The 14,696-nt window shown below is 40.4% G+C and overlaps 1 protein-coding gene across 1 annotated transcript in view; it reads right to left on the bottom strand.

The window, feature by feature from the left end:
- TSHR (thyroid stimulating hormone receptor) overlaps window positions 1-1,946 on the bottom strand; it is a 74,778-nt gene extending 72,832 nt beyond the window's left edge. Inside the window, exon 1 of the mRNA XM_089778258.1 lies at window positions 1,930-1,946. Coding sequence (XP_089634384.1) covers window positions 1,930-1,946 — 17 coding nt within the window. The remainder of the gene's footprint in view (window positions 1-1,929) is intronic.
- Window positions 1,947-14,696: the final 12,750 nt, after the last annotated feature.

Raw genomic sequence — 14,696 nt, forward strand, 5'->3', positions numbered from 1 at the left:
ATAAATGAAGACCTAAATAATAGATGGAGTTGCCAATATAAACCTTATTCGACGAGGAGTAACCGTTAATTCGAACTAAGGGGTTTATCTCGGAATCCCGCTTCTCTGCTACGTGTAGACATGGGCAGTTACTTTGGGCTAGTCAGCTTCCAAAATGGCGACCGGCCAGGATTATGCTAATCAAGCGCGGGATATTTAAATCCTGCGCTTCATTAGCAATTTTAGTTGCCCTCATTATCCTCCCTAGTTTGAACTAGGGGGCTAGTGTAGACGTACTCTAACCTATCAATGGCAAGTTGGAAGGACGATAACATCCCAAGCATGCACCTCAACAAGGAACCAACCAAAGAAACCAGGAGCTTTTCAATTCCATGAAAAATACATCTTCTCTGAATTGCATCCGCAGATCACATAGCAGATGCACCAATCTTCATGAACGGGGACTGAGAAACAATCTTATACGTGACAATGGAAATTTACTTCAAACTAGGGAATACCTTGATCAGTGTCCCAAGCAATCATATCCTGGTGGTATCTCTGCCATCTGCTCCATAATTCAAGCATCCTTCCATTTTGCTTCCTTCCCAGAATGAAGCCAAAGGGTAGGATGAACGACCTTAGTGGGTGAGGCTTACCAGTTTTGATTAACCAGCAGGGACTGGGGCAGCTCATCACCCACCCAGGGAGCCTTCGCTGTGTGGTTTGCCGTGATGGCATTTCAAAGGGGCAGCACCGCACAGATTATTCTGGGCTCCCTGCGGCACTGCCGCTTTGAAGTATTTCCCTCTTTCTCCCCCTTGCTGCCTTTATCGAATAGAGGCAGCAAGGGAGAGAGAAGTGACTAGTCGACTAACCTGTTTCTAGCTGCCCCCAGGTTCTGTGCAGTGCTAAGCCCAGGATCGGCTGTGTGGCACTATCCCTTTGAAACGCCACCACAGTATTTCAAAGCAGCAGCGCCGCATGGAGCCCGGGGTCAGCTGTGGAGTCCCCAGTTGATCCCCTGCTCCATGCAGCATTGCCCCTTTGAAATATTTTATTGTCCAGCTGTTTGTCGGCTCAGCACAGCAGCCATTTAAATTTAAATGAAGCCGCGATTATTTAAATCGCGGCTTCATTTCCCTTTGCCAATCAGCCTAATCTACATGGCTCCATCAATGGAGTCATGTAGTTTAGACACACCCTCATAGGGAACTGTATACACCACATACAGACTGACACAGAGTCTGAGAGCAGAATATGGTCCATGATTTAGAAAATAAGTGTTCAGTTTGCTACTCAAAGCATTATACTGGAAAGATGGACACAAATATGCTTTTGCTCTCACAAGTGAGAGTTTGGTATCATCTCTCTCTCTCACACACACACACGCATGAACGCAAAATAATTGGGTAACATTGACACTTTTAGTAGCAAAGCCAAGAGAAATGAAAATAGCAAGATGGGCTTTTCACAATGAAGATGCACTGGCAGAATAGTGTGTAGTTAGCATGTGCTGCACCTGCTTGCCTGTGTTAAACTATCTCATTGCTACTACTCATGTTAGAGTGCCAGACTCTATTCCTTTATATATATATATATATATATATATATACACACACACACACACACACACATATATATAAATAAAAGGGATTTTATACAGAGACATCTGTGTTCACTCATGTATAAACTCCCTCAAATTATTCCACAATGGACACTAATCAAATTTGTGTTGCGTAGTCTAAATACTGGTAAAGTGAGAACAAACTTAACACTTATATCTTAGTCTACAGACTACAGCCTCATCAGAATACAGAAGTCAGGACTTTCTGCTTAATTTCAGTGGATTATTTAAAGGGTTAATTTGTTCTTCTTGATGAACTATCACTTGAGGTTGAGGTTGACACCAATGTATTGTAGCAAAATTTAATGAACTATACAGGATCGTACCTTTGAGCTAAATCCATTTATAAGCAGAGATAGTACTCAGTCATAAAGATCCCTTGTAATTAACTACAAATGAGATACAATTTCCCACTCTTCCACAAAACTCTATACTAAATAATTCCATCACAGTGGAATTGCAGAAAGCCTGTGAAATTTAAGAATGGCTAATACGGCTGTCAAGCAATTAAAAATTAATGGTGATTAATCATGGGATTAATTGAACTGTTAAACAAGAATTGACTAACATTTATTTAAATATTTGTGGGTGTTTTCTACATGTTCAAATATATTGATTTATATTATATCACAGTACACAAAATGTACAGTGCTCACTTTACATTTATTTTTATTACAAATAATTGTACTCTAAAAAACAAAATCAATAGTATTTTCAGTTCCTCCATTACAAGTACTGTACAGCAATCTCTTTACCATGAAATTCAACTTATAAATGTAAAATTATGTTAAAAAACACTTGCATTCAAAAGTAAAACAATGGAAAACTTTAGCGCCTATAAGCTCATTCAGGCCTTCTTGTTCAGCCAATCACTCAGGCAAACAAGTTTCTTTACATTTGCAGGAGATAATGCTGTCGACTTCTTATTTACATGTCACCTGAAAGTGAGAACAAGCATTTGCATGGCACTGTTGAAGCCGGCATCACATGATATTTACATGCTACATGAGCCAAGAATCATATGCCTATTCATGCTTCAGCTACCATTCCAGAGGACATGTGTCCATGATGATGATAGTTTGTGTTCAACAACAATCCAAAATAGTGTGGACAAATGCACGCTCATTTTTATCATCTGAGTCAGATGCCAACAGCAGAAGATGGGGATTTTCTTTTTCTGATGGCTCAGATTCTGTAGTTTCCCCATTCAAGAGTTACTCTTTAGAGACTTCTAAAAGTATACTCCACACTTTGTCCTTCTCAGATTTTGGATGTCACTTCATATTCTTAAATCTTTAGTCAAATGCTGTAGATATCTTTAGGAATCTCTCATTGGTACCTTCTTTGCACTTTGTCAAATCTGCAGTAAAAGTGTTTTTAAATGAACATGTGCTGGGTCAAAATCTGAGACAGCTATTACATGAAACACATGGCAGAATGAGGGTAAAACAGTTTAGGAGGCATACAATTCTACCCTGAGGAATTCAGTCACTAATTTAATTAATGGATTTTTTTTTTAAAAAGTGTAATCAACATGGAAGCAGGGTAGCTGAAGTATAAAAAGGCATATGAATGTTTAGCGTATCTGGTGTGTAAAAACATAGCAATGTTGGCTACAAAAGTGACATGCGAACACCTGTTCTCACATTCAGGTGTTATTGTAAATAAAAAGCAGACAGGATATTCTCTCCTAAATGTATACAACTTGTTTGTCTTAGTGATTTACTGAACAAGAGGTAGGACAGAGTAGATTTGTAGGCTGTTTTGTTTTGTGTGGAGTTATGTAACCAAAACAAAACCTACATTTGTAACTTGCACCTTCATAATAAAGAGATTGCACTATACTTTTTGTATGAGGTGAATTGAAAGATGGTATTACTTTTGTTTATCATTTTACAGTGAAGATATTTGTAATAAAAATCTACTGTATATCTGAGAGAGTTTGTGCGTGTGTGTCTGTTTGTTCAAGGACTCCTCATAAACTGTAAGGGCTAGGACCACCAAATTTGTATACAGCTTCCTCTTATAACTTAAAGTAAGGTAAAGGTTTGATTGTGTCAGGAAACTAGGATGTTCTTGGAATGGGATTGTTTCCTAGACAGCCATACAAAAAAGAGACAGGATCACCAGGTAGATGAAAGGAGATGGCTGGGGGTGTGCTCCCCCTTTCCAGAACTGCCCCAGCCTCAAGCCACCCACCCCCAGGTGCCCTGGGGGGGGCTGAAGCTCTCCTTCCCCCTCCAATTCATACAGGAACATTGTTGGCTGTTCCCCTTTGTCGGGGAGCAAGGAGAAAGTGCACAGTTTGCTGCATTCCTCACTCTGGCTGGGGAGCGCAGGGCACAAATGAACATAGACCTACCCCAGCTGGGGGACATGCACCCCTCCTCTGGCTGTGCTCGCTGGAGCTGCAGTGACCATGGAGAAGCACTTCTCACCTGGCCCCAAGATGCGGTGAGAATGGGCTTCGGTAGTCCTTTCTCCAAGGGAAGCCTGCATATGGAACCCCACATCCCCAGCCCCACCCCGAGCAATGATTAAATGAAGCATGTACATTTTTCCAAAAAACAAAAATGAATTAAGTTATGGACCTGAGCAACATCGGGTAAGTCTTCTAGTATTTAATGAATTTCAATTGGTAATCTATTATTTAACAGTGTGATAAAACTGTGATTAATCATGTTTAATTTTTTTAGTTAAATGCATGAGTTAACAGGGATTAATCAAGAGCCCTAATTGTTAGGTATTCAGCAAATGATATTTTCAGGGTGGAGTACACAAATAAGCATTTCTGCATGTAATGGTGATAGTTATGAGATTGTCTAATTTATCTTCGGGCAACCAGCTCATCTAATCACATAGTTTTAACTACTGTTTTCTAAACAGCAAACTGGCAAATCTCCCACAGCATTCCCAAATTGTTTCCCTTGATTCAATCCTATACCTCAGCTTGTGTCCATGAAATCTGCTCCTGATTGTTTTACCATCAACCGATCAACTTAAACTTAATAGGGGCAAAATTTTAACTCTTTGGGTGGCATCTTGGCACTACTTCCCGTGCATTATCCTCATTTTATCAGTGTAAACTACACCATTCATCCTGCAACTCACTTCCATAATCAGTATTTGTGTTGCTTCCATGCTCTCTCTACAAGCCTTTGTTAGTGTCTTTTTACATATTTGCAGGGCATTTCAAGCAAGGATTGTGTCTTAGTTTGGTTCAGGGAGGAACCTTACACACATTTATCTATGATTAAAACTAATAAATAATTATATTTTGTAAAGCCTGTCAATTTTATTCAATCACCCATTGCAATTCTATTTCTCACTATTACTATAATAAAACATAAATTCCACGTGAGGAGAATTTGGGGTCAAGGCAACTAGAATTAATCATTTAGGACATGTCTACATAGCAGGGTAAAAGTCTAATTAAAGTACGCAACTTGAGTTATGTCAACTGCGTAGCTTACGTTGAAATAGCTTAATTCAGCTTTTGGTGCTGTCTACTCTGACCGGGTCAGAACAAAAGGCTATAAAAAGTAGCAGAGGTGAAATAGATAAGCCTCAGACTGAGGAGATCTCTGTTCCCAGAGTAACAGGGAGGAGTGGGTTTAGAACCAGCAGAGGCAATCAGTGGCAGTGGAATAGGCTAGGTTAATTAGGATACCTGGGGTAATTAAGAAAACCAGTTCAGACTGGCTATAAAAGAAGCTTTGTCTACAGCTGGGGTGCATGTGTATCTGAGAGGATGAAAGAGCATGCCACTGGGAGTAAGAGGAAAGGAGACAACAACTGAACACTAGGAGGATGAACTGGAAAGAAGGAAGGTATGGGCAAGTAGCCCAGGGGTCTTGGAGCTGTGTTATAGCAGGTGTTGGGGATTCACACAGGCAGCTACTATTTATAGGGCCCTAAGCTGGAACATGGAGTAGACAGTGGGCCAGGCTCCCCCCTGCCAACACCCACCACCCCATTTCCATTCAAGAAAAATGACTGTGGAGTTTATTCTCTATTTTACAATATGCTGGCCAATGATGAAAAGAGCTCAACAAACAGCAAACTAAAGCCCCAGGCATCGTGCCTAAAACTATGGGCTGCTGTGAGCCTCTGAACAAGAAAAATCTTCCAAGAAGCACAGGACTCACCGAGTTTTCATAGGAGCTTCATCACTACGCAGCAGGAAGTCTATGGAAGAACACTCTTCCTTCGTCTTCTCTTACCCTTCATAAAATGAGAGTTACAGGAGTCGGAGTAAGAAGTTCTCCAGCTCGCCACTATTTCGAAATAATGGCTTGCCGTGTAGACATGCTTTTTGTTATTTTGGAATAATATCATTTATTCCGAAATAATGCTGCTGTGTAGACATAGCCTTATCAATTAGAAAAGTAAGGTGCACTACAGCACTTTAAAAATAATGAATGACAGGGATGGTTTAAAAATATTGGCAAACATTTTTTTTAATTAGTCTGCTAGGGATTTTTTTTTATTGAATTTCAGGTTTTTTGCCATTTTCAACAGAATATTTATATATTTTTTATTTTGCAAATCATTTTAAAAATGTAAATAATTTTAAAACATTGCTTTTGAAAACCCCTCCATATGACTCAGTTAAAACTGTCAGCAGAAAAAAATCAAGAAAGTAAAGTTGTTTATGAAATTTTCATTGAAAATGGAGTATTTTAAGAAGAATATTTAATTTAAACTATGAATGTTAGCAATCCTAAGCATGTTTTTCCATATACAGTAAAACTCCAATTGTCCGGCATCCAATGGTCCGGCACTCTTGATAGTCCAGCACCAACTGGAACCCGGAAGTGCTCTGGCCAGCCGGACAATTGGACCAACCCAGCAGCACCCCAGCTGCTCTGCCCCGGCGCTTCCCTAAATCGCCGCTGCCGCTTGCAGCCCCAGCTGACCTGTCACCGGCGGCTGCACGGGGCTTCCCCTGCCACCTCCCCCCCCCAAACCCTTCATAGCCCCCCTTCCGGAGTACCTCCTGATACTCCAGCATATCCGATAATCCAGCTCCCCCTGGGTCCCAAAGGTGCCGGATTATCAGAAGTTTACTGTACTACATTATAAAATCACCAGAACTGGGACCTCATCTGCTTTCTGTTCTGTAGAGAGCGGAGTACATCATTAGCATTCAAATTACTATTTATAATTACTATTGCATTAATTCAATATGCATTATAAAGTTAGAAAAATTATGAATAAGTCTCCTCAATTCAGTTCTGGGACAACTGAACGAACTCTGTACTGTTTGGTTTAGAGTAGAATTTGCTACCTAAAATCTGCAATTGTTTGGCAAAGGACTGGCATCTCTCCACCCCCACCCACTGCTTTGCCCCTTGGTCATTCAAATCTACAGGCAAGGTATAGCATCCTTAGAATAGATATCTTAGATACAAGTTCAAATTGTTTAAAATTAGTAATAATTTTGCATGTTTGAGATTAATTGCAGTTTTAAACCACAATGTTAAACAATAATAAAATACCAATTATTTAAATATGTTTGAATGTTGGTGAGAAGTGTCTGTTTCTTGAGAGGAAGCTTTAGAGTGTGTGTGTGGGGGGGGGGGGGGAGTGTGTGTGACAGAATGCACTATCTATTTAAGCGGAGCTCTCACCAGCCTGTATGTTTGTTCAGAAAGCAGCAGTCACAGGCTGTTTCCACTCCTGACTCAGAGGAGTGGAACACAGACAAGCTCCCTGTGATCCCAAACCAGCTTAGGAGAAACCAGGGGTATATGGGTGGAAAGATAGGGATACCCCAACATCATCCCCCTCCCATCATTCTGCACAGGCTCCTGGTTCTAAGAAGCTTAGCAAGGGGTGCATCCAAGGCTAAGGGAGGGGGAGTGAAGCAGAAGTGGCTGTCAATGGCAGCAGAGCAGTAGGACAAGGCAGGACACCTGCTCAAGATCTACCCCCCCCCCCCCCCGAACACGGCACTCTGGGCAGAGGTCCAGCCAGCCCACACCTAAAGTCAGCCCACCTCCTGAGCCAGCAGATGAGCTTTTTCTGTTCCTCAAGCCCAGCTTAGCGTCAACCGGGTTGAAGGGGACCCCCGACATTAGTCCCCTCACCTGCACTCTGCATAGCAGACAGAAAACAGGCTCCCAGACAATGCAACTTAACCGGGGCAGTTCCATGGGGGGGGGGGGGAGAGAGGAAGGAGCTGAAAGGAGGAGACACACCCCTACCCTGATGCAGCTGTGATTCTGTAAGCTCTCTAGTGTAGCCGTAGCCTAAGACACAGGAGCACCCCATAGTCCTAAAAAGGGAAACAATAAGTGATGTCTAGTAACTTCATATTAGTAATAAAATGGAGCTTCATTTTCTAGCAGCTGCTGAAAAGTTAAGTACATTTGTTGATGGACAGTGTATCATGCAACACAATTCACCCTGAGCTAAACTAGAGGGTACTCAAATAATACCAATATGCCTTTGATCCCTGATAAATATAGTAATATGTTACTTTATTAAGCTGATTCAGTTAAATTCACGAGGGTGGTCTTACACACCACAGATGAGCATATTGGCATCTGAGCTGGGATGGGGAGGTGTCCTGCAGCTGAGCTGTTGCAGTCAGAGGTACGAGTGTATGGACGACTGCCTTGTGGCTGGTCTCTGTGAATTAGGGGATACAGTGTCTGAACAGCAGGGGTGCTCCAAAGGATGCTCCAGTTTTGGGTTTGGGGGTGGAGGGTTGTTGGTGTCTGAGACTTCCCCCAAGATGTGCCTAGCTGGCATGTGTTACATACCTAAACTGAGGCATCCAACAAAATATTAACAGAAACAGGAAATAGGTTATTGAAGGAATTTCTTTAACTCTCTACTCCTGAGGTATTTTTATTTATTTATTTTTGGTCTTTATTGTTACAGATTTGCTTGCTGACAAGTAGTTTGAAATAAACTGTGAAAATAACAAATTGATGTGTCATTTTGACAAATAACATGCCAAATTTTAACATATTTTGTGCAAAATTTTAAATGATTTTTGCACAGAATTCTCCCAGAAATCTCTCTCTGTCTTACACACACACACACACACACACACACACACACACACACACACACACACACACACGTTTCAGAAGACTGCTGCCACCTGCTGTCCAAAGTCAGTATTACTAAACACATGCCATTCAGAATGGAAACTCAAAACTCTCAGAATTAAAGTTCTGTCATTTTTCCTGCATTTAACCAGATATCATCCTTATCTGACTCAGCAGTTAATTACAAACAAACAAGCATTCCATAAGATATTGCTAGGTATTTACATTAAATTAGTATTAGAAAAAGAAAGTCAAACACAGTGGTTCTGGTATTCAAATTGAAAACTCTGCCATATTGTCCAAGTTAGTAACTACTCCATTTCATAATTCAAACTGACAATGTAAAAGCCAAGTGAGATTTACATTATGTTTTTTTTTCTTTACAAGACTATTGTATTAATTATTAATTTACAAATTAATAATTAACAGTGATAACCAATGTGCATTTTTGTCAATTACTTTATATATGAGTAAGTAGTAAATTATTCCAGCTAGTTTTGGTGCTCACTTTCCTATCTTTAAGTAAGAAGAACTCATGCATCATTCATCTAGATAGTAATCTCTGAACACATGGGATATGTCTACACTACCCCGCTAGTTCGAACTAGCGGGGTAATGTAGGCATACCGCACTTGCAAATGAAGCCCGGGATTTGAATTTCCCGGGCTTCATTTGCATAAGCGGGGCGCCGCCATTTTTAAAACCCCGCTTGTTCGAACCCCGTGCAGCGCGGCTACACGGGGCACGAACTAGGTAGTTCAAACTAGGCTTCCTAGTTCGAACTACCGTTACTCCTCGTGGAATGAGGGTTCGAACGAGCGGGGTTTTAAAAATGGCGGCACCCCGCTTATGCAAATGAAGCCCAGGAAATTCAAATCCCGGGCTTCATTTGCAAGTGCGGTATGCCTACATTACCCCGCTAGTTCGAGCTAGGAGGGTAGTGTAGACATACCCTTAGGGAATTAATTAATAGTACTAACAATGTCAGCCTATATAGAATTAGTCATTTTCTATTTAGGGCATTTCTAAGGTACCTATTACTTTAATATGTGAAATTAGATTAACAGCAGAAACAAATTGTATGTTGCATTTTCATGGGCTATCTGAATTTTAAGCCTCTGTTCTATATTGTGTGGGGGGGGAAGGAAGGGAACCTGGAGTAGTGAGAGGGCCTGGATCTTCCCAAAATTGCCACTAGGGAAGTGGCTGAGACAGTTGGTACTGCAGCATTCACTCCTCTCCCCCAGAAGGGGGAACACAGATCATGACACAGTTAAAGGGTATGAGACACCATCTGGAAGGGTGTACCGATCCACAAAGCTAAACCTCAAGGCAGCCAGCAGGAGGCACCAGCACCAGCCCTGTTACAGTATCTAGCCACAGGCTTCAGATGTGTCTTTACCCATCTAAGCCACGCCTCACTCTCTAGACTGCTATCTATACTTATGCTGGAAGGGGTTAGATATATGCAGTATAGATATAACATTTTATTTCAGTAATAAAGTAATTTAGAAGAAAAGCAGAAGGAAACAAAAATAAAGCAATAACAAATGTTACATCCAATGTACATATAGTATTTATGATCACATAAAAGTAACATATGGGGGAGGGGAGAACCTGGAATGGAGGGAATGTGATGCTATATTTCAGTTATATATTTCAGATATAAGCCTTATGGAAAATATGCAAACAATCATAGAACGTAATATAATATACAATTGTGTAACAATATAACAAAATATAGAATGCAATATTGGCTGTGCAATGCAAATCATTTTCTGTTTAAAAAATATTGAATCTACAAAGAGGCTATGTAAACTCTACTACTTGATTGAGAGGTTTTATATTTGGCTTTTTGTACAATGAAAATGTATATTATTGTATATATTGTGAATGTATATTTTTGTAGAATGGAAATGTATATTAAAAATAAAATACATATATTGGAAGAATTACTTGGGATATGTCTAGACTGCAAGCCTCTTTCGAAAGCATCTTTCGAAAGAGCCTCTTTCGAAAGAGAGCGTCTAGACTGCACGGAGAAATTTCGAAAAAGCGGCTTGCTTTTTCGAAAGAAAGCATCCAGTGAGTCTGGATGCTCTCTTTCGAAGAAGCCCTATTTACATTGAAGAACGCCTTCTTTCGAAAGAGGAACTTTCGAAAGAAGGCATTCTTCCTCGTAAATTGAGGTTTACCGCCATCGAAAGAAAAGCCACGTTCTTTCGAATTAATTTCGAAAGAACGCGGCTTGAGTCTGGACGCAGGGGAAGTTTTTTCGAAAAAAGGCTACTTTTTTCGAAAAAAACCCTGAGTCTGGACACAGCCTTGGTGTCAACTTCACCTGTAAACATAAGAACGGCTATACTGGGTCAGACCAAAGATCCATCCAGCCCAGTATCCTGTCTGCCGACAGTGGCCAAAGCCAGGTGTCCCAGAGGGAGTGAACTGAACTGGTAATGATCTCTCTCCTGCCATCCATCCCCACCCTCTGACAAAGAGAAGCTAGGGATCCCATTCCTTACCCATACTGGCTAATAGCCCTTTATGAATCTAACCTACATGAATGTATCTAGTTCTCTTTTAAACCCTGTCATAGTCCTACCCTTCACAACCTCCTCAGGCAAAGAGTTCCAGAGACTGACTATGCACTGTGTGAAGAAGAACTTCCTTTTATTTGTTTTAAACCTGCTGCCCATTAGTTTCATTTGGTGGCCCCTAGATCTTACATTATGGGAACAAGTAAATAGCTTTTCCTTATTCACTTCCTTCACACCACTCATGATTTTATAGACCTCTATCATATCCCCCCGTAGTCTCCTCTTTTCCAAGCTGAAAAATCCTAGTCTCTTTAATCTCTCCTCATATGGGACCCGTTCCAAACTCCTAATCATTTTAGTTGTCCTTCTCTGAACCTTTTCTAATGCCAGTATATCTTTTTTGAGATGAGGAGACCACATCAATATGCAGTATTCAAGATGTGGGCATACCATGGATTTATATAAGGGCAATAAGATATTCTCTGTCTTATTCTCTATCTCTTTTTTAAATGATTCCTAATATCCTGTTTGCTTTTTTGACTGCCGCTGCACACTGCATAGACGTCTTCAGAGAACTATCCACAATGACTCCAAGAGCTCTTTCCTGATTAGTTGAAGCTAAATTAGTCCCCATCATATTATATGTATAGTTGGGGTTATTTTTTCCAATGTGCATTACTTTACATTTATCCACATTAAATTTCATTTGCCATTTTGTTGCCCAATCACTAGGTTTTGTGAGATCTTTTTGAAGTTCTTCAGTCTGCTTTGGTCTTAACTACCTTGAGCAGTTTTGTATCATCTGCAAACTTTTCCACCTCACTGTTTACCCCTTTCTTCAGATCATTTACGAACAAGTTGAATAGGATTGGTCCTAGGACTGACCCTTGGGGGACACCACTAGTTACCCCTCTCCATTTTGAAAATTTACCATTTATTCCTACCCTTTGTTTCCTGTCTTTTAACCAGTTCCCAGTCCATGAAAGGATTTTCCCTCTTATCCCATGACATCTTAATTTACCTAAGAGCCTTTGGTGAGGGACCTTGTCAAAGGCTTTCTGGAAATCTAAGTACGCTATATCTACTGGATCCCCCTTGTCCACATGTTTGTTAACCCATTCAAAGAACTCTAATAGATTAGTAAGACATGATTTCCCTTTATAGAAACCATGTTGACTTTTTCCCAACAAATTATGTCCTTCTATGTGTCTCACGATTTTATTCTTTACTATTGTTTCAACTAATTTGCCCGGTACTAACATTAGACTTAACAATCTGTAATTGCAAGGATCACCTCTAGAGCCCTTTTTAAATATTGGCATTACATTAGCTATCTTCCAGTCATTGGGTACAGAAGCTGATTTAAAGGATAGGTTAGAAACCATAGTTAATAGTTCCACAATTTCACATTTGAGTTCTTTCAGAACTCTTGGGTGAATGCCATGTGGTCCCGGTGATTTGTTACTGTTAAGTTTATCAATTGATTCCAAAACCTCCTCTAATGACACTTCAATCTGTGACAAGTCCTCAGATTTGTCACCTACAAAGGATGAGTCAGGTTTGGGAATCTCCCTAACATCCTCAGCCATGAAGACTGAAACAAAGAATTTATTTAGTTTCTCTTCAATGACTTTATTGCCTTTAACTGCTCCTTTTATATCTTTATCATCCAGGGTCCCCACTAGTTGTTTAGCAGGCTTCCTGTTCCTAATGTACTTACAAATCATTTTATTATTACCTTTTGAGTTTTTGGCTAGTTGTTCTTCAAACTCCTTTTTGGCTTTTCTTATTACATTTTTACACTTAATTTGGCAGTGTTTATGCTCCTTTCTATTTACCTCACGAGGATATGACTTCCACTTTTTAAAAGATGTCTTTTTATCTCTCACTGCTTAAGTGGTTGTTAAGCCACGGTGGCTCTTTTTTAGTTCTACTATGTTTTTTAATTTGGGGTATATATTTAAGTTGGGCTTCTATTATGGTGTCTTTGAAAAATGTCCATGCAGCTTGTAGGGATTTTACTTTAGTCACTGTACCTCTTAATTTCTGTTTAACTAACCTTCTCATTTTTGCATAGTTCCCCTTTTTTTAATTAAATGCCACAGTGTTGGGCTGCTGAGGTGTTCTTCCCACCACAGAAATGTTAAATGTTATTATATTATGGTCACTATTTCCAAGTGGTCCTGTTATAGTTACCTCTTGGACCAGATCCTGCGCACCACTCAGGACTAAATTGAGAATTCCCTCCCCCCTTTTGGGTTCCTTACACTCAAATTCTTTGAGATTCTAGGAAACGAGCAGCTCCATGTAAATGAAAAACATATTCAGTTTCCGTTTAAAAGAAACAACAAGACAACCTTTCACTACACAGTGACACCTCAGTCATGAAAGTTAAGGAATTTAGACGCAAAAAGGGCAGCTATTAGGAGTCAGGTATCTAATTGTCCTTTTTGTCTGTCTAAGTCCCCCATAAAACAGGATGTACTTCATCTCAAAAAACCTGAATTTACTACTTGGTTATGCTGGCTTTTCCTGTTTCCCTGGGGGAACACTCAGATTACAATGAGGATAATTTATTTTTGGAGAACACCACCTTCATAGGGTAAGAGTGACAATAACATGAGTATAAGCAGTTTTACATTACTTTTCTCCCACAGAACTCAAAGTGCTTTACAAAGGTAGAGAAGAATTCTAACCCAGTCCACAGAAAGTGTTGCTATGAGTGTTGTAGTACAGCAGTTCCTAGATGTCTGTTATGCTCTGTGCATCACATCCTTGGAGGGCAATGTTATAGGTTCTTAAAGCATTGTATTTTTTCAAGTGTAGCTTTTGGTTAGCTCACAAAAATACGTATACACTTCCAATACGAAAGACTCCTTTCTAGGTCTTTCAGAAAACAAAAGTTGCAAGTGCCCTAGCATGATGACTTCAACAGGAATAAACTTAACACACAAATCCCAAATCAGTCCCTAAAGACGGTTCAAAATGCAAGAATAAATGAAGACTGTGCTCCTAAATACCTTGGATATTGACTTCAGAATTCTGGGTGAACTTCTCTACTTTGATACACCTCTACTTTTCCCAGGGTGTGTCTAGACTACATGCCTCCTTCGACGGAGGCATGTAGATTAGCCAGATCGGAAGAGGGAAATGAAGCCGCGATTAAAATAATCGCGGCTTCATTTAAATTTAAATGGCTGCCCCGATCTGCCGATCAGCTGTTTGTCGGCAGATCGGGAGAGTCTGGACGCGATGCCCCGACAAAGAAGCCTTTCTTCATCGACACAGGTAAACCTAGTTTCACGAGGCTTACCTGTGTCGATGAAGAAAGGCTTCTTTGTCGGGGCATCGCGTCCAGACTCTCCCGATCTGCCGACAAACAGCTGATCGGCAGATCGGGGCAGCCATTTAAATTTAAATGAAGCCGCGATTATTTTAATCGCGGCTTCATTTCCCTCTTCCGATCTGGCTAATCTACATGCCTCCGTCGAA

The sequence above is a fragment of the Pelodiscus sinensis genome, chromosome 5 (assembly GCF_052426305.1).
Source record: "Pelodiscus sinensis isolate ZL-2025 chromosome 5, ASM5242630v1, whole genome shotgun sequence".
Taxonomy (NCBI): Eukaryota; Metazoa; Chordata; order Testudines; family Trionychidae; genus Pelodiscus; species Pelodiscus sinensis.